Here is a 25,788-nt window from a genome sequence, read left to right as displayed (position 1 = left end):
TATTCACAAACACGTTCCTTTCGCTTGTTTATGTGAAATCTAAACAGGCCGTACAATGGAAATTATATTCTTTGGGGGGGGGTTGATAACATTTTTATTGTGCCTAACATTTCATTCCACACTTACACATGCTTCACAAAGTAAAATCTGGGAGTTTGATATTGCATTAAAGAAAAGAGCTCCCTTTAGATTGTTCAGCACTCTGGATGTGTCTCATACAACAAGAATGAACGCTTCCCTCTGCTACATGAACACTCGAGTCTTTTAAAGCACTGTCCCCCCCCCCTCCCCTGTGTAGTTCACACCCATCACCCTTCTATAAGAGCATCATGTAGTTTAATGATGGACCAGACTGGAAAAAGTACTACCTAAATTAGGAGTACACCTACATCTTTTTTTTTTTTATAAGTGTGTGTGCGCTGATGGAATAGAGTACCAGATTTTTACCTTCTACAACATTTTGCCTTTATATTAAAAAAAAATGCATATTTCAAACAGTTCAGCTGGCATCAATCTGTCCGCTCTTGTGACTTGAAATCTCTTCGTTATCTCGACATTTTGTACTGGTAGCCTTCAGACTGGTATAGGTGTACCACTAACCTGAGTAGTATATTAAGTTGCAGCAAGTTCTATTGAGTTGGTACACTTCTGAACAAAGAAACTCTTTCGTCTGAAGCCAAAAACATCGAAAGCAGCCCTTTCATACTTGAACAAACTTTATATATTTCTCAGCTGGCTTGAGAGCTACTGATGCCAACACGATTATGATTTTGGCCAGTATTCAGTGCCGTTTTTCTCTTTCTTGCCCTCTTTTTTTTTTTTTAAAAGGTACCCAAAAACAATAGCGCCCTTGCACGATTTATGTTCTGTAGAAAATGAGGTATGTTTCTTTTCTGTTAGTGCATATCAATGTAACAGTGCAAAACCAATTACAACAACTACATGTTCCAACGATCACCTTGTCAAAATACTAATTTACAGCATTTACCCCACCATCACTTTCACAAGGCATACAAGAAACCACTTTGAGACACCGAACACACACAATATCCTTCTGATCAGGGCGTCATAGGAACTCACGGTGAAGCAAACACGTTACAACAAAAAAAAAATTAAAAGTCAGGTTCTGTAATAATGACTGGGAATAGCGAGCTAATGCACAGTAGTACATTTGAAATAATAAAAAGATGTAAGTGGCATGTCACTCCACACTCTTTTTCACTCATACAAGCACAAACCAACATAAAATCAGTCCAAACTTCCCTGCATTTAGCGTCATTATTAAACTTCTACTGGAATGTTTAATCATTATCAATTCAAAAGAGCAGAAACATGAAAAACAAAAGAAAAAGGAGAAATCACAATGATGTCTGAACGCCTCCCCTCTGTCGTCTTGCTTCTACTTTTTGATTTTACGTTGCGATTTTGGAGGGAAAAAGAAAAAAAAAATGCTATTAAGTTGATGAAAAGTGCGATAAATTAACAATATTCCATAATGCTGTCCTTAGAGGTCTTCATTTTGTATCAAGGGCAGCCAGTTAATAGTTTTTTAGTGTGCAGTCCAAAAGTTAGGGTCTTAAATAACATAGAGTTAGGTTATTCAAAGTGTCAGAGTTGTGTGTGTGTGTGTGTATACATGTACAGATACTTAAAAGTTGTGACTGCAGGCCAAGGAACTGTGCCGTTAAAAAGCATACACACGAAGAGTTGTCCCTTCAAAAAAGGCCTGAGAGTAGTTCTGATGTGGAAAATGTATGGATTGTCTCAACCTGGTAATTTACCTGTTTCCTTATGTCCTATAAAACATGTTGAAATGTTGTAAGGCTTTATATATATATATGTATATATACACACTATGTTGCCAAAAGTATTCACTCACCCATCCAAATAATTAAATTCAGGGGTTTCAATCACTTTCATGGCCACAGGTGTTTAAATTCAAGCACCGAGGCATGCAGACTGCTTCTACTAACATCTGTGAAAGAATGCGTCGCTCTGGAGTGATGAATCACGCTTCTCCATCTGGCAATCTGATGGATGAGTCTGGGTTTGGCGGTTGCCTGGACAACGGTACTTGTCTGACCGTGTTGTGCCAAGAGTAAAGTTTGGTGGAGGCGGATTATGGTGTGGGTTTTTTCCTTCTTCCAGGAGCTGGGCCCCTTAGTTCCATTGAGAGGAACTCTGAATGCTTCAGCATACCAAGAGATTTTGGACAATTTCATGCTCCCAACTTTGTGGAAACAGTTTTGGGATGGTCCCTTCCTGTTCCAACATGACTGCGGACCACAAAGCAAGGTCCATAAAGACATGGATGAGCCAGTTTGGTGTGGAAGAACTTGACTGGCCTACACAGAGTCCTGACCTAACACCTTTGGGATGAATTAGAGCAGACTGTGAGCCTTCTGTCCAACATCAGTGTCTGACCTCACAAATGTGCTTCTGAAAGAAGGGTCAAACCTCCCATAAACACACTCCTAACCCTTGAGGAAAGCTTTCCCAGAAAAGTTGAAGCTGTCATAGCAGCAAAGGGTGGGCCGACGTCATATTAAACCCTATGGATTACGAATGGGACGCCACTTAAGTTCATATGTGTGTAAAGGCAGACGAGCGAATACTTTTGGCAATATAGTGTATACATAGATATATATGTCTATATATACACAAAACACAGCCTTGTTGGGGCCAAACAAACTCGGAGTTTAACCTCCTTTCATTACACAAAACCCATGAGAACGGTTCCCCACACAGTAGGTAGCCTGCTGCCTCCCTGCGATCCTCCTGTCCTGACAGCGAATTTGATTCCACTGAAGGAAGTCATTGAGACAACTTTACAAACACTGCAAAGACCTTCTGTGTTGGCTGCCTGCAACAGACAGCAACAGAGGGCTTGAGTCAAGGCATCCAAATGGAATGTATAGATAAAAAGTGTCTCAGGAGGCAGTCCCATGGTACAACAATGGCACAAACCACTAGCTAAATACATTATAAGAAAGCAGTAGGTAAATATGTACACGGTGTGTTTGCATGCTCGGTGCTGCAGTGAAATGCACACAAGCTAAAAGGTGATACAGAGGTCAGACTGTACATTCTGTAACTCCCTGCACAGCTCCATTTTACAACTTCCACGTTTGGCTCTTATTTTTCTTCTCATAAACAGATTAATCCGGCCCTTTCTGACGATGACAGCAGAACTTGTGTAAAGTTTGACAGAGAAAGGGCCAGAAAAGGTGAATTTGACTTCAACTACAGCAGGGAGCAATGCAGATGCACAGAACTCATCAGTTTCTTTGTAACTGCGGCAAAAACGTCCTATCTCGATCGTCAGGTCACAAATTTGGTTTTTAATGCAAGTTTGTGGAGTATCTATGCCCACAAATGTTAAATGAGCTTCCCTCATTTAGAGAAATACCACATGGGCAGTACAGACCTCTGGGGATCTTTTTCCTGTCAAAGCCAGGCTGGAGAGGAGCTATAAACAAGTGACAAACTACAGGAGAAACAGTGCACCATGGCATTGTAACAAGTCTGCAAGACTGGAAAGATTGAGCACCATTCTCCCAAATTAGAATCTTTCATTTGGTGTTTTGATGATGATCGTGGAGAGCACTGCCCAACCTGCTGCACTAAAACCTTCATATTCCTATCAAAGCATTCAGCGGCCATGATGTGAGGGGTGCCACTGTCATCCAACAGTGAAAGTGACCACGCCCATCGTCTTAGAACAAAGGTGACCACTCAGAACAACTTTGTGCTGAATTGTATCCCGCTGCACACGGGGTTCAGGGGCTCTGTATTTTCTCTTGAACTTGTCGCCTGCCTGCACATCCAGGTGAGACAAGCTAACGATAGTCTGTGCGCGCACACATCTGCGTCTTTCCCCAAGAAGCTGCCAGAAGAGCCGGTGAGAGTAAGAAGGGCCTTTTCAACTACCATTCACTGCCATCAAACACAATTCTAATCTGCAAAAGCTAGCTGTGTAACAGAAACATCAGATACAGCCAAAAAAAACAAAAACAAAAAAAAACAAACAAGAAAAACCCTAACAGAGTTTTCATGAAGCAGAATAACATAAAAGACATTACATGTCCAGAATTTGGAGCTTAACTACGACAGCGTTGAAAGAATATGGCATTTTCCAGACTGAAACAGGTTACATCAGTAATGCTCAGTAAATGAGACAGCGCACACCAATACATCACATAGCACACTGCACACCGTACATATGAAAACCAGCACGCATTCACATTCAGGCGGAGCAGGAAAAAACACACAAAAAAAAAAACAAAACACAAAACACTGCCATACTCCGGTAAGGCAAATCTGAACAGGGCAAGCTGTGATTAGGTTTGTATCGTAGCTACAGTGTGTGGCAGCTGTCTGGCATCGATTACCCTCAGTATATTAGTGTTTCAGATGGGACACAAGTGGTGTTGCACTGATTTCCAAGAGGCAAGAAAATGAAAAATCCCTTTTCGGCATACAGGAAGCGAAACAAAAACATAAAATCTTTCCCAAAAGCTACCTGTTATACTGACTAATAAATAAAATGTGAATCTTGGCATCAACAGCTGACAAAAAATAATAAAAAATTAAACCAAAAAGTGGGTTTTTCTCACTATGTTTTGTAAATATCGATGCATTCAAAAAAAAAAAAAAAAAAGCTTATAAGCTGCATGAGTAAAACATGAATGAAATGTAACATTATTTGGAAAAGAACACTGTGAGAGGGTGACACTTTGTTTCTTTAAGTTATCTCCTTTTCTATAAAATACACCAACCCCCGGATGAATTTGACCCCACATATATAATAATAATAATAATAATAATAATAATATAGTGCACTGTGCAACTTGTAACAAAGTTTGGCCGACTCTATGAAAGGTAATGGGTAGTAGTTGTTATTGTAGTGTCCCTTCCTCTGATGTTCAGGTTCCAGGAGGATAGAGGATAGCAGGCACCAGTGGTTTGGGAACAGCCAATCCTCTGTTAGTAACGTCTCTCCTCAGTCATCTCCTTCCCTTGTTTTGTCATCAAGTAGGTGCTGCACGTCGTGTGTCCAGTACGCGGAGAAACAAATGCTGTCTCCTTCCACACAGATAAGCAAATGCACAGAACACTAACACGCACTCACACGCACACACGCTGTATGTTACAAAATAACACACTTGTCTTTATCTTTCGATTCTTTCTTGGCTTTGCGCTCCCCGCCTGACGACTGCTTTCCAGGGCTGGGTGTGGCTCCGGCTGCCGCTGCAGTCCCGGCACCGGCTGCTGCTCCACCTGCTCCTGCACCTCCTCCGTCCACCTCGCCTCCCTCGACAGGCTCCTGCTGGCCCTGCTGCACAAACGGGTGCATAAAAGTACAAATTTAGACGTGTGCCACAACCCTGCTTAAAAAGAACTTGGAACGCAATGCAAAATGTAAATAAATATACAATTTTCTAACTATTCCAACCCTATATTTTAATTGAAGATAGCATGAAGACGGAATATAAGTAATGTCAAGTGTTAAAACTGATAAAAGAAGTCCAACACTGACTACGGAGTCATGCTGCAGCAATGGATGCAGAAAGTGACCAACCCTGACAAAGAAGGCATCTGGAGGGCAGCGTGTGTCGCTCCAAAACCTGTGAAAGTCTTGAAACCTTTCTATTATGAACTGTAAATGATTAACTACCCCAGTTCTTTGTCATTTTCAAGTTGAGGAGCATGGTTTACTTGCTCAGACAGCCTTTCACAGAGTGGTGAGTCCCTTCCACTTCTGTTTTTCTCTATTCTTAATATCACACAACACCCTGTCCTGACTGTGTTTAAATATTTAGCTTTCCCTTCACATCATCAGCTTTATAATCCAAAGTCTCTTTCCACCATCTCGCCAGACACTTTATTAGATGCTCAACATTTCCCAAACGCATAGTTTTCCTCCCTCCCTCCCTCCCGAACCTGTGCTGCCGCTGCCGCCTGCTCCTGTTCTTGCTCCTGGTAGTACTGGGAAGCTCGTCGGTCTTCCTCCTCCTGGAGCTTTTTTGCCAGCTCGAGGTCACTGATGCCTTCAGGGAGTTGCTCCCACTGCAGGTCTTGGCTTTGCTGCTCCTGTTGCAGTGACAGTGCCATCAAATAGTCCTGATAACGACACACACACACACAGAGAGCTGGTGATTTGCATTGAGATTATGCAATTAAAATTCCTTTTGTTACTGCTCTTGATTGTGCATCTTTGTAGTATATTCTGTAACTTGTAAGTGCAAAGACCCAATTTGCCCGTGGTTGTGAATGCAAAATCTCCAAATCAAACTGAATTCATCATGAGTGAGTAAAATGCCTAGAAAATAAATCATTTTCTTACAAAAGCCATCTTTTTAGCTGGTTGGACCTAAGCGAGTGAGATACATTGCCCTCCAGTTCTTATCTGGTCTGTGTGTGGGAGCAAGGCAGGCTATTTGTCAGTGAGCCGTGTGTTTGTTTCACTCTGACCAACTAACAGGAAGAGCGCAGCCAAACCGGTACAAATGCCTCAGAGACAAACACCTGTGCATAAGGGTCCACGTGGTACCGCAGTGAAGCGTGAATACGAACAGAGGAAAGTATGGCGCCGCCCTGCCCTGTGATTCACAGGCTGCAGGGTCTGCGATTGCTATTAAGAGCTGTGACACAGCCGTTATTTTGGAACTTTCCCTCATTTCTTTCAGCTTGGGAGGACGCCAACTTTTCTTTTTTAGGTCTTTCTGTATTCATTCAAACAAACAAACAAAAAAAAAGGCTTTAAAACTGCGTCCTTCGGGAAGCCATTCAGATCTGCAGTGGAGTTCTACCTCACATTCCCACCTCAGAGTAAAAATATCCAGCCTCCACATTTCTTTTTATCTCCACCCAACTCCCGATGATGCTGCATTCGCTGTATCTTCAGAAGTGGGAAGTCGAAACACTTTCACTTTGAGCGTATACAGTTCACTTCACTTGGGGCCAGGAATACACTTGCTTTTTAGTCACACGTTCACATAAGCAACTTGCTCTGTTGTGGGCGTAATCGCTCACATGCTTGTCTGTGAACTACCGGAGGATTTCATATATCGGGGCACACCGGATGACTCAGGCTGGTTGAAAACATGCCATCGGCACCGGCCCCACTCCTGCCAGCTACTTTCACAAGCATATCTGTCCCTGTGCAGTGGCAAAGAAACATCGAAAAAGTACTTTCTCTACCAACTTGTCTTCAAAACTTTGTCATTTTTACGAGGCACCAATGGTAAACACGTGTGTTCATAATTAAAAGCATATTTCTTGCCTAAGAAAAGAATTTATGAATAATGCTGTGCCAGTAACTTTGCCTCATGTTTGCTACTCCAACACCCCAGTCAGAAGTTGGAAATTTGAATTTAATCTTTGTCACTGAATGCAGAAATTAACCGTATCCATAATTTCAAATATAAAACAGCAACATCAGTAAAACTTTGTCCATATAAACAATGGTTCTTAATGTTAGCCTCTAAAAACACAAAGGAATGGACCGACAGTGAAGACCAGTGATCTTTGACATGATACATTAACTGACCAGCTAGTCATTAGATCACTGTAATCTGTCCCGTAGCGTTCTGACATCCACAAGTAGATTGTGCCAACAAACGGAATGAGTACAAACTCTACTCGACCAAATTTCAGACAAGGCCGTGGGTTGCAGTGAGTGGGTCATTCCACAGCCTGGGACCAGCCAGTTTAAATGAAGGTGTAACGTTCATGGTAGAAAAAGGAGTTGCTGTGGTGTCTTTCTGTGGCGTTTTCACTAAAACAGACATTTCATTAATACAGCAGGAAAATGTGTCAGCTTGTTAAAAGCCAACATCACGTGTCACCTTGAACAATTCTTGTGTTTCCTGTGAATTAATGGAATGTGCTTTTCTTTTTTTTTACGTCTCTCTTCCACAATATTTGGTCTTATTTCTGGAAAGCAACTTAAATTGATCTCAATATCCGTGGCACGCCGATGAAAACCCAAATCTTTTTGCGCTCATCGAGGTTTGGGTTCAATCCTTTCTGGTTCTGCAAGCCTTGGCCATCACCAGTGCACAGACCTGGTCTATCTGATCCTGCTGGCCGCGGTACACGGTCTCTGGATCGGAGGGAGGTCGCAACCGGAACTCGGAATCACAGAAGTTTCCATCTCCATCGACGTTGTGCAGACTCTCCCACACGACCTTCTCCTCCGTCAAGAAACCCTGGTCTGTGACCAGAAGGTACAGCTGGCCCTAGAAAACCACAGCATTTACATTACTTACACATAGCTTCCTTATTCCCATGCTATATATACTGGTTCTACTGTTTGAACACACAGTCTGCACAAAAACGGCATGTTTTACTCTATGTACGTGCTCACAGAAAAGAGGACAGGAGGTTGTTGTGATGCTTTGTGCGAGGGTTATGGGATGCACACACAGCTTTGCTTTAATTGGCAACAAGAGTGTATGATTTAAAATGAGAGCTGGCAGACTCACTTCCCCTCCTGTAGATAACAGGAAAGGTCTGTTCCGCCTTCAGTTAAATGTCAAGCCAGCGGTGGACAGGGGTTGTCAAAGATAGGACACGGGCCTTTTTTGGTGCTAAGAACGGGGGATGTGACTGTATACCCGTTACATTTAAAAACAGAGCTTTCTTCAGTATGAAGAACATGTTATGGCAAGTCAAAGTAACGACTGCTGTCAGAAAACAGTGAGAGGGAAGAGAAGGTTTGAGATCACTGGCAAGTGAAAAACTCCCCCCCAAAACACAACCCAGACATTTCCTTTAGTTCACACACTACGTGTCAAGTTTCCTCAATCAACAAGCTGGTCTGATTTTCATTCCAAAGCGACGTCACTCGTCGAGTTTCCATCCTCGGCTTAGGCTCGACCTCTGAGGCCTGCTAGACCGATAAAGCCACATTCGCTTGGCGATGTTCTGTAATCAGCTGTACTGAGGAGCGTGCGTCTTACATTTACCAGCTTGTGGAGAAACTGACGAGCAGGCGATTCGGTAGGGGTGAGAGAGGAGCCACTGTGCTTAAACCTACAGATATTTTGACCGAAGCCTGTCTCGTACATTTCAAAAACAGCTCAGGAAACGGGCATAATATGCCACATTTTGAGGCATCAGTAAAGGTTTTTGTATGCAACTATTTGACCTTTGTCACTGAAAGGGAAGAACAGACGACACCATGTGATAGCCATTTTATGCTGTTACAATATGCATCATAAACTCTTTACACAAAGCTCCACAGTAATTCATGACTGACGCCAACAGTTGGAGCAAACATGCTGCGGATACTTTTCATCTTTACCTTGAATTTGATCATGGTGCTGAAGTGGTTATTCCTGAAAAAGACACAGAGCTCTCCCTCCTGTACAGTGGATGTCAGCTCACATAAGCCATGGTAAGTCAGCTGAGTGGCTGTGCTGTTCAGGAACTGCTCTGCTACAATACCTGAGACACGAAAAAGGGAGTGAGAAACACGCGAAGCCGAGTACTTTTAATATGTTTCTGAATGAACACATTTTCATCGCCACGTTACGATTGTTCTGTAACTGGCTGCCAAACTGAATGTTACACTCTTGCTGCGAAACGCATTTACTCACAGGCACAAATAAAGTTACCTGAGCCTGAAATGTGGACTTTTATTTTACAGACCGTTGTAAAACCGATTGTAAAGCAGTGTAATATCATAACACAGAAACAATTCATTATTAGTAGTATTTATTTAATTGGTCAGAACGTTTAGAGACTGGGTTGTGAAAAAACCCATAATATTTCAATATTAAAAAAACATGAAGGTGATCAATAAAACTAAGAGATTTTTTTTGTCATCCACCCATGAAAAAAATAATGGGTGGCATCTGCATTACAGGACTCCTCGAATAAATCTCTGGGCTTATAAAAGCATAGCTACAATGGAGAAGAGCGACTGTCTCATATTAATGTATCATCAACCAAGGCCTTAATGTGTTGACTTGGCAGCAGCTCAGAGCTGAACAAGAACATCTTTGGTTGAGAGGCTGCAGACATCTGGTAAGACAACTGTGAGCTGCAGAAGTAGGTCATTTGATGTAGAGTTGTCACGATACCAAAAGAAGTAACCACGATACTATACCAGACAAAGTATCACGGTTCCGGGTATTATTGCGATACTGCAGCCTTTTTTTACTATTATTATTTTTATGAACTGCAATGTATTTGTACATGTTATAAATACTTATTGATTACGTATGCACCTCCAAATCCGAGACTATGGTTCTCAGCCGGAAAAGGGTGGAACGCTCTCTCCGGGTCGGGAATGAGATCCTTCCCCAAGTGGAGGAGTTCAAGTATCTCGGGGTCTTGTTCACGAGTGAGGGACGAATGGAGCGGGAGATTGACGGGCGGATCGGTGCGGCGTCTGCAGTGTTGCGGGCTCTGCGCCGACCCGTCGTTGTGAAGAGGGAGCTGAGCCAGAAGGCGAAGCTCTCTACTTACTGGTCAATCTACGTTCCCATCCTCACCTAAGGTCACGAGTTGTGGGTAGTGACCGAAAGAACAAGATCGCGAATACAAGCGGCCGAAATGGGTTTCCTCCGCAGGGTGTCTGGGCTCTCCCTTAGAGATAGGGTGAGAAGCTCAGTCATCCGGGAGGGGCTCGGAGTAGAACCGCTGCTCCTCCACATTGAGAGGAGTCAGATGAGGTGGCTCGGGCATCTGGTTAGGATGCCCCCTGGGCGCCTCCCTGGGGAGGTGTTCCGGGCACGTCCCACTGGGAGGAGACCCCGGGGAAGACCCAGGACACGCTGGAGAGACTATGTCTCTCGGCTGGCCTGGGAACGCCTCGGGGTCCCCCCGGAAGAGCTGGAGGAAGTGGCCGGGAACAGAGACGTCTGGGTTTCTCTACTCAAGCTGCTGCCCCCGCGACCCGACCCCCGGATAAGCGGCAGATGATGGATGGATGGATGATTACGTATGTTGTTATGTGCATGATAAACATAATACTAATATAAATAATGGACTTAGGATAACAAATCCACTGTCTTTTAAAAAAATCTATTTGACTATAATGTTTCTTCTCCAACATAATAAACCATAGAGGACAAAATACAATAAACAGGAACTGATTCCCTGTGAAAACTATATTTTTATGTATTTTCTAGGTGCTTTAACATCTTTTAACTCTTCATTCTTCAGTCTGTGCACGGAGCATATAGCCTAATATTAGCCAATTAGAAAATAAACAGGAAATACTAACCTGGTATTGACTTATAAATCTGGGTGATGACACTGCAGGTGTTGGATTGTTGGATGTGTTGCCTCTTTGGGCTCCTATAGCTTGGTGGCAGCGCCTGCGCAGTGGACGGCCATCTCTATCGCTTTACCGTCTGTGCCTTGTTAAAACCCAAAATAGTTCCAAATGTGGCTTTTGGAGTAGACTCGCCACTCAGGCCCGGTGCTTCTGCCATGGTTAGCGTGTGAGTGTGTTGTCTCGTGTTTGTAACCGCTATGCGCGCGTCTGGGCGAGACAGAACTTTAGTTATGAAGCGAATTTCTATCGAAGCGGAGCGGTCTACATGGAGTTCGTTCTGGCCGTCAGAAACACACGAACAGCCAATCAGCTAACAGATGGGCGGACCCAGCGTGCGGAAACAGCCTATTATATCCCGGAGGCCACCGGTAACAGGTAAACAGCCAATCATGCAGCAGTTGTGTTGTTCAGTTGCAGTGGTTTCCTTGTGGGTTTGTTTACAAGGGAGTAGCAAGCGGTGAGAAGCCGGGAGGAGAGTCGAGGCGGCCGCTATGTAGTGGAAACTGGCACCGTTAGTATTGTAATCCACGGTAGTACCGTCGTGTAGAATTTCTAGTATAGTAGGAACCGTAATGATTTGGCACCGTGGGTATCGTGCAACTCTAATTTGATGTATAGTCACACGTGTGAGCCGGTTTTATTCAAACTCGAAAGGTGGTTCTATGCATCAAGTATTTAAACTGGACAGTCCCATACAGTTTGTCACGCAATTATTGTGCCATGGACTAAAAAGAGAATTTTAACACCTCTTTATTTTTCAGCAAAGAGCACCACTTTGCCTCATTTTTTCCACATCTGAGGGGCGAAAGAGAAGAGATAGAAGATGCGAGAGCAATCAGACAGGTCAGTGAGGAGGAGTGAAGAGAAAGCGCTCACCTTCCCCTGCCAGCACGCTGTTGTCAGACTGTTTGCAGGATATTATCTTCTCTACCAGCTGGTTGTAGCTGCAGTTGCCCACTGCCTTGACAATGTCATGCATCTGCAAACAAAGATAAAAACTGTGGGACAGAAGATTCAACAAAAGCTTGGGTGCCGACTTAATAAAAGCAACAGAATGTCTTCGTGTTTCACTGGATTTTGTTAACTTCTGTACAAAGTTTTCCAGAGAGATGATTTATACCAAACTTGCCAGATATTAATCCAATCGCACATCCATGGGAAGTGCAGTAGCCTATCTGACCTACAGAAGCATACCCACGACCCACAAGATTATGCTATCAACATCCCAGCACCAAACACCATGGGACACTCGTTTCAAGGGATTAAAACTGTTGCTGTGGCACGAGAAGAATCTAAACAATATCAGAGACAAATTCCAGGCCTCTAATAAGACATTTCTAAACGTTGTAGATAAAAGCAGATTAGATGCTGGCTAGCTCAGGAAATTGCAGGAAAAATGTGCCAATTACACTGGTCATGACCAGAGTCAGGATATTTTACCAAAGCTGGGAATATCAGAAGGGAAGTCTTCTTTGAGAGCATCATACACAAGAATCCACTAGTATATATCTACAAAAGGCCCTGGTGGTTGAAATGTATTTGCTGTGAATCCTTCGACAGGTTTTCTGGTAAATGTTTTAATGTTAATTAGGTCATTAAAACCTGATGCTCCATCGTGCAACGTTTGGATTAGAAAAAATGTAAAGTTGCTGCCCTGTACTGCAACTATATACTCTTTCAAAGTACTCATCTACAGTATTCACACCCTCCCTTTTCTCAGTTATTTGTTGATTCCCTGCTTTATTGGTCGACTCATATTTTGGTTTCACAGCTTTGATTTTGGATTTTCAATGCTCTTTACAAATCTAATCTAATCTACTGTAATCTAATCTAATCTAATCTCCAGATCTGGAAAATGCATGAAGGCAGCTGGAATTTGGACATAGAAAAAAGCTGACATGTCACACTATAAAACTACTTAGTGCTGTGCTACTTTTTGTCATAAGCTCCGACTAAGACGAGGCAGGAAAAAAAGGCTCCGTATGTATGATTCATGTCAGTGTGAAGCATTTGTCTTGCAGCATTAGCATCATCAGTAAGGTACCCATCAGTCTATTGTGGTATCATGTCACACCAGTCCCAGATAGCTAATACAGACTTGACTTACAATATCTCTGTATTCACGGATGTGCTAACAATAGGCAAGAACAAGAATAGAATGACCTGAGTTTCAAGGAGTTCTGGAGAAAATGAGATCCATCTCACCTGGGGGTCAACAAGCCAGCCGTGGTAAAGGGGGATGTCAAGCAGATCAAACACAATGCATTCTGGGGTGTACTCAAACACTCGCACTCCAGTGAACTTCACGTTTACATCCAGGCCCGTCTGCAGCTTGTGCAACACTGCCATGGCATCACTCATGTTCTAGAAAACACAAAGGACAGACTCTCGTTAAACTCTATGGAAACAGAGCAGCAGAGTGAGACAAACAAATGAAATGTTGCAAAAGACTTGTGTTCATATATCTTTAAGGATGTTACGGCGCCATGAGAGCCACAGTGAGCAGGCTTACATAACGAGCCGAGTTAAGCTATGATTACAGCTCAACTTGCCCATTTAATTGGACCAACGTCCTTGCCACAGAATATATGCATGGGAGCAGAATTACATTTTTGACTGAAGTATATCCAACGCTGCAATGCAACGGACCGTGTGAGAAAACATTCAAGACACTGCGCCGCTTCCTTCTCTGTGGGAGATCACCGTGCATTTATGTACAGCTGAATTCACAGCACAGGCTATGTCTTTAAATCACTTCAACAGCGATTTCGTCTGATGACGCAGCAGTTGTAAAAAAATTTAATTATTATTATTATTTTTTTTTAAAAATCAGGATTTTATTAGAGCAGAGTGACAGTCTGAAAATGGTTTACGTGACCGTGGGTTGAAACGTAGTCTTATAATTAGCAAAACAGACAAAAATGTGGGACAGAGAGCCGCTTCATTGGAAGTTTGGCTGTATTAATATACACTCAGTCATGTAGAAATGCTTATATGCTAAAAGAAGTCTTATGTATGTACAAAAAACTATATTCACCACATGTCAAGCCTCCATCAGCTTGTCCCAGAGTCATCGGCTTTCTAAAATTCCCAAAGTTGTAATTCTAAAGGTTTGAAAAGAAGGCAATTAAATTCAATATCTTAGTGAAGACGTTTCACTTCTCATCCGAAAGGACCATGACCTGATGACACCAATAAAATCTGCACCAATAAGCCGCGTTGTCTTCGTGTTAACTGCATTCAGTAGATATTGTTTACTGTCAACAAACCCCACAAATTGCAGGGCATTAACAACTATTAAATTAGAAACAAACCTGAGGAAATCATCCTGGAAACCTGTCGGGATGGGTGGGTCTGTTTGCCAACATGGTCAAGCTGAAGAATAGTAGTTTCACCAAAAACATCTTTTTTTTGTTTGTTTGTTTCCTTTTCTTCGTTGAGTCTTCAACATTAAGTTGGATAATTCCCACACTATGCAGCAAACAACAAAATTTCCATCCTGCAGCTTAGATTAAGTAACACCCGTTAGGCAGGCAATAAATACTTGAGAAATGATAAAGTCAGTGAAAGTGGATGTTTAACATATTTTTTCTAGCTTTTGGTTGCTTACTGAACTCGGTAAGTTCTACTTTAAATAGCTTCAACTCTCTTCAGACATCTTTACACCCCGGTAATGGGAGATGATTCACTGTAGCGGAGACCATGCACTGACATCACCTTTTCATACGATACCCCCTCTGCCATCGCCTCTCAGTGGCAGAACAAACCCACAATAGCTGCTGTGAACTGACTGAGCTTTGATACCAGAGGTAGGAAAAAAAAAAAAGAAGCTTGAAACGTAAAGCATGAAAGAAAAAAGAAAAAGCCTGAGGCATAAAGACGCATTGGGGAAGGTTACTGTCTTATCGAAAAATATTTAGTGAGAACCCAGCTGCAAAAATCACAAAATTAACCTGGAACTAGGCCTCTTTATGAGCAGCGGCTACCATTTATAAGCCGCTTCTTGATGGTAGACATTGGCAGATGTATTTAGTTATTATTCTGTTTAATCTAGAAAGCTGTGTACTTGGTAATGCTGCATTAATCACTGGAAAACATTGTTTCATCTCGCTTCTTGGGTCCCCCTGAATGCCTTAAAAATGTCTTAACCGGTTCCAATGTAAGGCTTCATTTTAAAAGTGGTGTTTTTTTCCCGGAAAACTTAAAACTATCAACTAAAGCCTTTTATTTCTCTACTTCTGAAGAAACAAGAAACATGAAGATCATGTGTGGGGTTCCCCATGGGTCAATTTTAGGTCCAATTCTTTTTAATTTGTACATGCTTCCCCTCGGGGATGTCATCGGGAGGCACGGCATCAGCTTTCATAACTATGCTGACGATACGCAACTGTACAGTCTCCTGATGACAGAGGGCCAATTGATGCCCTTTTTAATGCATTTTGATGCATTTTAGATATCGAGTCATGGATGGCAGCGAACTTCCTACAGCTCAACCAGGACAAAACTGAGGTTTTAGTCACTGGTCCTGAAGGCCAGAGAGAGAAAATTTTAACAAAATTACAAAATTTTAAACCATCTAAAACTGTAAAAAAGTCTGGGCGTGATTTTTGACTCCGAGCTTAGTTTTATTCCACATATCAAAAACATACCGAAGAGAGGTTTTTACCATCTTAAGAATATAGCCAGAATCCGCCCGTTTCTCTCTCAGGCCAGCACGGAGGTGCTGATGCATGCTTTTATCTTTTGTCGTTTAGATTACTGTAATGCTCTGCTCTTCCAAAAAAAAAAAAAAAAAAAAAAGAGCATTTTTAATCTTCAGCTACTTCAGAATTCAGCCGCACGAGTGCTGACAAGTACCAGAGGGCGGGAGCACATTACACCAGTTTTAAAATCGCTCCATTGGCACCCTGTACGTTTCAGGATCAATTTCAAGGTTCTTTTACTCGTTTTTAGATGTCTTAACGGTCTTGGGCCTTCTAATTTATCAGACTTACTTTTATCATATCAACCCTCACGGACCCTGAGGTCTTCCAGCACTGGCCTTTTAACAATACCACGTGTTCGATCTAAAACACAAGGGAAGGCGGCTTTTAGTTCTTATGGCCCCCGATTGTGGAACAGCCTGCCGGAGAACCTCAGGGCCGCAGAGACTGTTGATGTTTTTAAAAAGAGGCTCAAGACTCACCTTTTTAAATCAGGCCTTTATTTGATTTTATTGATTTTCTTTATTCCTTTTAATCAATATTTATCATATTTAATTTTTGTTCTATATTATTTTAATTATATGTTTTAAACTCCATATTTTAGTTAGACGTTTTAACTTCATCTATGTTTTAGTTAGACATTTTAACTATATGAGCCAAAAAGCTTTTATCTATTTTGTTCATTTTATACCCTTTTATATTATTTAACTGTTTTAGTCACAGTTAACAGTTTTTAGCTCCAGTGTTTCCTCATGGGGGCCTACCACACTGGGAGCTGCTTATGGTCCACTGACAGGGGTGCTGTTCTGTGGACTGTTCTGGCCGGGGTGGCTGGAGGACTCTCCACCTTGGTGTGGGGCCTCTTGTCTGTTCGTCTCCGTGTCTCTCTGGGTATTTATGGGGGTGGGAGGGTTGGTGTGTTTTATCACTGTTGTTTTTAGCCTCTGTGAGGCACTTTGTGTTTGAAATTATGTATGAAATTAAGTATGAAAAGTGCCATATAAATAAAATTTGATTTGATTTGATTAAATAAACACAATTTGAGAGGTTAAACTCTCAGGTTTTATCCATTCATTTTTTTTTAGGTAAATGTGTTGCATCAAGTCTGAATGGGTGAATGTGCATCACTTCTGAGAACCACCGTCAACGAAAGAAGCTTCTGCAGCCATCTCCGGGCCTGAGAGGGAATATCTGGCTGGTATGAAAGCATACCAGCATCCATTACGGTATGGGCATGCATTAGTGTACGTGGCAACTTGAACACCAGTTCACTCGGTGCCATTGAAGCTGGACGATGTGTACAGATTTTGGAGCAAATACATGTTGCCATCTCCAAACCACCTCGTTTAGTTCAGCGAGATGATGGAAAACCCTATTCTGCATTTCAAAGCACCACTCAGAAGCTCCAAAGTAAGAATCTGGGTGCAAAACCTGACCTATTATGAAACAAAACTACCAAAAAAAAAGAGCCCAACCTTTTGAGCAGCTAAAAATCCTACTTCAAGCGAGACCGCGGAAACATTCGCCTTCGAAACCACAACAATTGCAAAACAACTTGCAGTGTTGTTAAAGCAGAGTTGGTGATGGAACTCAGCTTTGCAAGGCAGCATCGAGTTCAAAATGAGGCTATGTTTAAAGGAATGAATGCATAGAAGATAAATCTCATTTTTTCTTCTTTCTTCATTTGATATCATTTGGGTTTAAATGATCTGCAAACTAGTGCATACGGTGTTTATTCAAGTAGCAAGCCTGTTACATTCATTTGTGTGGGTTCATTTTCAAGAGAAAAGTCTCTCGTTACATCTGCATGTAAAATGTAAAAAGAAAAATACACGTGTAGACGTTTCTTCATTAATCAATGCCTGAATTACAGAACAGACTGAGCCGTTCCCTGTATCACTAACATCAATCCTGTCATCGTAAGAGAGCATCTAATTAGAAAGCCAGCTTCTATGAACATCAGAGAGGACATAGGACTTTGCATGCATAAACAATCCACACAAAGAAAATGACTAATTCTTGCATTTAGCCTCAGAGCAATGTTTCCCAGCTGGCTCTAAACCTCTGCTGCCGTTTCACTCCGACATCAACACGGGCCTCCCAGCTGAGCCCTGAGTGTACAGTTATCAGGGACTTCCATTTGATTCAGACTCTCCGCATCACACAAGAAACCTCTGAGCGAAGCCAACGAGCGATTTATTTGCTATTTACTGACTTTAAACAGAGGTGTACAATTCAGTATCATAGGTCAGCGATTTCCATTGCATTGCACTGTACAAAATGTACGAATGCTGCTTAAAAATATCTAAACGTTATGTAATTATTAAAAAAACAAGTCTAAGCCACTTAGATGAGACACTATAGAAATGAGTAACAGGAGTGTTCATAAATGTGAAGGGTTCTTGGATTATAAAAGGTGGATTTGGAATGCATTTCCCATCTGGAGATAGACATTATATTGCATTGTAAATACTGCAAACAGTTTTATTAGATATTTAATATCACTTGGCTTGCCTCTTCCCATTTGTCAAGCGGTCTTAAACACCACTGAAGTGAATAAGAATATTTTACTTCCTATGATTTATTGCTGATCCTGACACATAACACGCACATTGCCGACTCGATTTTCCTGTTTACAGTGGAGACCCTAAGCGTCCCCTGCGCAAATGAGCAGCCCCAGCGTTGGCGACGAGAGGCGAGGTGAAAAGCCTGCAGCTGGCTCATCCAAGTGTGTGGATTAGGGTGCTCGTGAAGAGCAGCGATGGCAGGATTAGCAGGGCTGTGTAATGGACCGCATCTCGTCACTTTAGGAGCGGAGAGCTCCAACAGGAAGATCAAATGATTAGCACTGCGTCACTTTCATTCATCGAGCTCAGAGTTGGATGCACTTCAAGAGTGTGACATTCGCACAGCACTCTGCCACTCTGTTGGGACTTTTCCCCTACGTTTGTCCATTAGAATTGAAATAACTGGAGTTGAAAGTCCAACTTTGAACTTGATATTCAAAATAAATAAAAAAAAAGAACAAGTTGTTTCAGACGCTGCCGTCTGAAAATAAACGTCTCCATCAATCAACAGTTGAAGTCTGCTTGAAAAATGCATTTCGCAGTTGATTTTTATGCCACTGCCACGAAAAAAAAAGATGATACAGAACGCAGCCGTTAGCTGTTTGCCAAGAGCACGCTTCTGGGCTGAACAGCAGCCGTCAGTGCGATTCTACGTTTCTTATGTTTGTCAGCCTCAGTTTGAATTCACAGGGAGGACAGAAAAACAGTGAATATACCGCAGCTCAAAGCACAGTCTGCACTGTTACTTTGCTTAGAAATGGACCTGACGGACTCAGCTGAATTATTTTGATTGACATTTACTTGTGTCATTGTGTTTTTGTCCAAGTAAAAAAAGTATATATGCATCAAGCAGACACGTAGAAATGTATTCATTCATAATCACACGAGCCTTAGTTACAGAAATACATAACATCAGAGAGTAAAGCTTTTTTTTTTTTAAACCCAGGGTGAAACTCTATGTGCTTTATGTTATTAAACAGCTGTGAACAATTTGGCCCCAAAACAGCGACCAAAGCCAAAATTAGAGCGACACATTTCTTAAACACAACAGCTCATTTCTTCCGGTGGTTAACCAGTCTTTCAGGATGAATCGCCTTGTTAAGCCGGGTCCGCCGAGACAAAAGCAGAGCAAAGCTAAACTCAGTACTACACATTTCCTCAGCTCCTCTGAGTAAATATTTAACAAAAGCCAAAAGAGCATCCAGGCAGCTGCTATTTTAATCCAAATGCCCTCCTGTGACAGACTGAGTAGTTTTTTTTCCAGCTGAATTTATAAATAGAAACACTTGTGTCATGTCTGTAATACCATTCAGTCCCAGAAAATACACCTGCACTTCATGACAGTCCTATAAGAACTGAAAACATTCCCTGCCTATGTAATAAGAAGGGGAGCCATTTGTTTGACAGAGACGTTAGGGTTTTCCAGAGGCCTCCCATGGTCATCTCCAAGTTCTGTGTGACCCAAGCACAGCCGGACATGACGACAGCCACATGTGAAACAGCTCCCAGGCCGGTGTCTTGGATTAGACCATAATAATAATAAGGCAACGCAACCTCTAACCACTCCCTTACTCCAACTCCCCGTGCTGAGGACACCGCTGATTCACTTAGGAGGTTGTATTTCAGCTCCACTTAAATTTAGAGAGCCCGTTCCAACGAGCTTATAAGAGGAAACTGCACATTATTTTTTTTGCTCCACTCCAACTGAAGGATAAGTGTGGTTTGAAATCACTCACAGATGTGCTGCCACGCAAGAATGGAAGAGGCAGGGCCCCTCCCACACTGAAAGCAGGCAGTGGAGATGGGAGGAAGCGAGAAACTGGAGCTCCATCTCCAAGAGCCTTTCATGGTAAGCCACACACACACAGCGCCTCGGTAATAGCCGGGAGCTGAACTCAGCCATGCGTCTCCAAGCATTCGCCGCCATGCGAAACAACATAATCTGACACTCCTGACCCCTGTTGTTCCCTGTCCCTCGCAAGACTCGTCTTATATAAGCCATAGAGCGGTGGGAGAAGGCTAAGCTGCAGTTTCGTGTTGTTTGCAATTAACTCATTGCTTATTTCCATATTACGGAACATTCGCTGACCTGTGCCACCTCCATGCAAATGCGCAAACCCGCTGGAGCGTGCGCACGCAGCCACACCGACGGTGTTTCCGCAGGACGTCGGCCACGTAAGGACAGTGAGAACAGCTGGGTTATTTTGAGCGCGTCAGTGGAATGAAACAAAGTGAGAACTTGTGCTAAACTTGCACAATTATGATCTTGACACATAGCAGGGGGGGAGAGAGGAGAGTGAGCTCATCCCAGAAGCCCTGCGCTCTCAGTGCACCACAACGAGCCAGCAGCTCACCGATTCACACACACACACACACACGTAGGCAAAAACAAAGTGCTGTCATTAGAAAGGCCTTACCTGCTCATAGTTTAGCCGCTGAGCCTCCGATATCTCCTTAGGTTTGGTTTCAAGAATGTAGTCACCTGCGGAGGAAACAAAGGGAAATGTTGAGTCACACTGGAATGACAACGCAAGGCCTTTGCGACCTTGATTGTCATTAAAGATCTCGAGTCTACTGCAGTTTAAGCGTCTGTGCAGATCCTGCCACAGGTTTTGAAATGTCTCCAATACTCATTGGCATGTTTTGCATTGGGCAGCTGTTTCTCAAGAAAAGGCTATGCCAGCTAAGTAACGATAAGGTGCATCTCGCAGAACGGGCTGCAGCGGAGGGCACAGCCCGGCCGTTGATTGGCTCCTGCTGAGCGGGCCTGATGGCACCACAAACACGCTGCTTACCAACCACTGGCAAAGCAAAACACACTCCAAGTCCTGACAAAACACGCCTTGGAGATATTTTCCCCTGGGCGAGCCATGAACACAGCTGGCTTTGAGACATCGGGGCACAGCATTGCTTTTTGGCCATTTTGTGAATGGTGGACGGCCCTTTTCAACTTTTCCAAGTACGGCATCGCAGCTGTCCTCTTTCTTTCATAAGCCTTGTGCAAATATTTCACTAAATGTTTCGCAGAGGATCGTTAATTCATTTGGAACTGACAAGAGCATCTCACTGCACTGTCAACACAAAACCTTTCCAGAGAATTACTCAGACGAATACCATCAGCCGCCTGTCATCCACATAAGTAAAGCATCTACACATGAGAACAAAACTATTCTCATGAGAATAAAACTATTCTCATGTGTCTCGCTGAAGTAAATAAGAGAAAAGACTTTTTTCGCATTCTTCCCGGAGATTAATGATTCTTCATCGTAACCACTAATCTAGAAAGAGTGCTTCTTTTCATGGGCTTGCTGGGAGAGATTAACTGTCATTCCCCAGCTTTCACTTTCAACAAAAGACCTTTGATTTCACAAGATGTGTGGACCAGCCAACAGACTCCTTTTACCTGAATATAAAGATTTCACTGCAAGGCAAAACTTCTTCCAATAGGAGGCCAGCCAGCTTAGTGTTATTACTACTGTGTGTTCAAAACAGGGAACCCCCACTATCGCCACCTGGGTCCCTTGTGCTATTAGTGAACCACTGACTCACCAACCACTGGTCCTCCCTCAGTATCTGTATCTGCTTCTTTACATACATCTGCCTCACTTGCAACGCTACGCGGTCTACCACCGAGTTGCTGAATGACAACCACTACCCCTTTCAAACACCACTTCTGAGCGTCGTCACACTTCTGGCCTTTGCCTCAGTGTGTGATGACAAAAGAGGAGTCGAGATGAGGTTAGAAGCATTCCAGAGGCCTCCGAACACCACAAGAGCCCTTGTCTGCGTGTTGTAATTACATGCAAAGCACAAGGACTTATCCTCCCTATTACCAAACAAATGGACACATTTGGAATGGAGAGCACTCGCTGCACAGATGGAGCTCCACGATTACATCATTTTTTTTAAAGCGTGATTTATAAAGACAGGCCATGTGAGTCAACGGAGACACACAAGTTAAAAATCAATCAGAAAAGTACACATACAGTCCTGGGATCAGGCATTGTAGTAGTTCCCAAACTCCTGTGGCTACCGAAGGCGCTGAGAGAGTTCAGAGGACTGCTGCTAATCAGACACTACACTTTGATAATGAAGGGTGACTTTAGTTAAGAAGGGGAGGACACAGCCAGCGAGAAGCGATGGCTCCTATTTCCTCTGCTGCAGCAGAAGATTGGATCATGGGGGATTCCCCAGTTCTTCCTCTGTTGACTCTGGAATATATATATAGATATATCTGACCTTTAAGTATGCACCCGCTCATTGGAGAGGACACAAAACGCAAGAATGTTCACCGGGATGTTGAAACCCAACGACAGCGGCTTTATGCGAAACCATGAGTACCAGTGCGGACTCCAGTTCCATTTCTGCACAAAAACTACTCGACTTACTGCAGCGAGTTGTTTTGATATTTCGTTTGCAACAAAACAGCACATCATTGTGGATGTGCCAAACAGAGGGGGTCCAGTTTTAAATCGGGCCATGTGGCTAAACAGAATAAAGGTGAGGTTCTTTGAGCAATGATGTGGCCTCCACTTGCCCTTGTGTGAGAGCTGTGAAACCCTTACCAAGATACTCCATCAGTTGCTCAGCAGTTATAATTTCCATCATAGGTGGCATCTTAACCTGCAAGAGACATAAACACGCCCACTGGTCATTAAAGTGTGACACATTTAGGAGGGTAAACCCTCCAACACAAAGACAAATCTCAATACTTTGTGCTATGGTGCAGAACACCTTATATCCACCATCAAGCATGTGTGGACATGTTGAAATAAAATCTCATCGCTGGCGGTGAAATGACCACATAATACATGAACATGTCTTGATCGATTTAAATTAGCGTTTAAACTTACAAGGCATTCATAAGTTCAGTTAAGTCTCGCAACAGTATTTGTCTCCGTCGTCATTGCGTAAAATAAGCGCTGGAAAACTAAATTATGATCAAGCCTCTATGCAATCAGACCATTTACCTTCCATGCAAGCAGGAGGACATTCATGATTGCCAGTAATGGACAGGGGCCGTTCTCATTCTGAGTGATGATCGGCGTGTTCTCCTCCCTCCATTTGATCCACTTAATGTGGTATATGGACTGTCCGGCGGCCCGGTCTTTAGCGCACGAAGTCTTTGTCCCATCAGCCCCATACTCACTCTGCAAGGCCAGAGCCAGTCCCTTGTCCTCCAGCCCCTCGCTATTCAGGTCGGAGCTGGGGCACGAGTTGAGGTTGGAGAAGGACTCGAGTGAATCTATGCTTCGGGATTCTCCACCGAGGCTGGCATCGGGGTCACTCCCACTCGGCAATCCCTCCGATAAGGTGGCATCACCGGACAGACCCGACTTGACGTCTGCTGTGATTGACTTGTCTGGACACAGATGAGTCGGTTTGTCAAGTTTTGTCGGCTTACTTTCTCCGAAAGCTGAAACCCCAGCTCGTGCATCTGTGCTCCCCGTAGCTGGAGGTGAGGACTGGCCGTCGCTGTTGTTGTTTACTAACTTTGAGGCACCACCCTGGGCGTCTTCTGCTGCCAACACCGAGTCATGTCCCATCCCGTTACTGATTTGATTCACAGACTCCGACAACAACCCGCTCGCATCGGTGTCTTTCTTCTGATCCTCCTGCACTGGGAGGACTTCAATAACTTCTGGCACGGCAGACTTCCCAGCACTGGAAACAACATTAACGGTGCTTGGAGCACTCACATCTGAGGTGCTGATACTACAACTAACGTTAACCAAAGTACTGAGAGGCGTCTCACTATTCTTGCATTTGTCGGCTGCTCCTTTCACGCCACCCACCGTCGTAACGTCACCCATTTCTCCCGCAATCGTGGCACACAAAGAGCTCCCGTCAATGTCTCGATGCAGGTTTGCATTTTTCTCCATTTCGATATTCACGCTGTCGACAGATTTTAGCTAAATTGTAGCGGTAGCTTCAGTCCCAAAGACGCCATGACAACTCTGCGAGTGACGTCATCAGCGTGAACTGCTTTCAGGCCGAGCAAGGGGGCGGTAGAAAACCAACGGCCCGGTAGTGATGCATTTGCGTTAGCTCGTATTCTGTAGAATCCAAACGTCTCTTGCATATATAAAAGCGTCTTATAACACAAACTGCTACATATATAAATATTTTTGCATTACCATAAGATTTAAATATCATTTCAATGTTTATCTGGTATTTATTTACCCATTAAAATCAAATCATACTTTTTTATTTTCCCACCTTCGCTATGGCGTTTCCAAGCTGACAAATGACACAAGTTGCAATGTTTACAAATCATTAACAAGTCTTTAGAAGTGTTGTTACTATAGCTATTTGTTACTGTTATCTAATAAACATCTATCTTTGAAGGTAAAGCCATCTCTACACAGCCGTGGTTTGAGTAGGTTGCACTTTGTGTTTAAGATACATGTTTAAGTCGCACAATTTACGAGGATACTAGAATGCGTCATGACAGGAAACTGCCGTGGTGGTGACCATCTTGCGTACCAGTGCACGCGCATTTGTGAGGCTATAATTGTGTCACGTAAAAGAGCTCAAGTTCCTGCCGCTATGAATAATGAGAGGCTTTAGTTGGTAGGCTTTTTATCATTACTGGTTTTAAACACTTTTGGTTGTACAATCATATACAAAATTCACCCATCTTTTTTCCTTGGTAATAATCATGATAATAATATTAATAATAATATGATTAATACAGCGTATGATTAATACGTACGCAGTGACTTTTTATAGCCACTAGGCGGCAGCAAATACTGTACCAAGTACGTGTCGTTCCTTAGTTATAGCACTTAATTTACAGAATTTACTCAGAGATTCTGACAGTGCTATGACTGCACAGAGGAGATGCCTACATATAGATAGCGTCCCTTACCACACAACAGTTAGTAATAATTTCAACTGAGGTATTTCAAAAATAATCTGCTGGTGCGAGAGTTTTGCAAAAGAAAATAAAAGAAAACATTAATAGAAATAGCAGAGACATTCATGATCAGTCCTACTTTAGCCAAAAAACGATTCAAAGAAACGGAGGCTGTCGTCATAACTGTGGTTTACAGAGGATTTTAGGTTTTTTAAGGTTTGTTGAACTCACGCTGCTGTCTGCTCAGTGCTTTGCGGGAACTTTCATATATGAATATGTCACCTTTCCCCCTTGTTTATTAACTAGATATTAACACACAGGACATTAACTTTCTTGTTTGTCTTTCTCTGTCTCCTGTCGATTGCA

The 25,788-nt window shown here is 42.9% G+C and overlaps 1 protein-coding gene across 1 annotated transcript; it reads right to left on the bottom strand.

Annotated features, from left to right (window-relative positions):
* Window positions 1-440: 440 nt before the first annotated feature.
* On the bottom strand, window positions 441-24,544 carry mindy2 (MINDY lysine 48 deubiquitinase 2). Its single transcript, XM_072380538.1, has 9 exons — window positions 23,534-24,544; window positions 23,129-23,186; window positions 20,981-21,045; window positions 13,499-13,657; window positions 12,170-12,272; window positions 9,311-9,453; window positions 8,070-8,243; window positions 5,944-6,123; window positions 441-5,338 (listed from the first exon to the last, which is right to left on the bottom strand). Exons 1-9 carry the CDS (start codon window positions 24,443-24,445, stop codon window positions 5,150-5,152), a joined length of 1,983 nt encoding a protein of 660 aa, XP_072236639.1. The 5' UTR covers window positions 24,446-24,544; the 3' UTR covers window positions 441-5,149.
* Between the last annotated feature and the right edge of the window lie 1,244 nt (window positions 24,545-25,788).

Source organism: Leuresthes tenuis, unplaced genomic scaffold (genome assembly GCF_036924035.1).
Source record: "Leuresthes tenuis unplaced genomic scaffold, fLeuTen1.0.hap1 SCAF_2, whole genome shotgun sequence".
Taxonomy (NCBI): Eukaryota; Metazoa; Chordata; class Actinopteri; order Atheriniformes; family Atherinopsidae; genus Leuresthes; species Leuresthes tenuis.
This window is presented reverse-complemented; position numbering and strand designations above follow the sequence as displayed.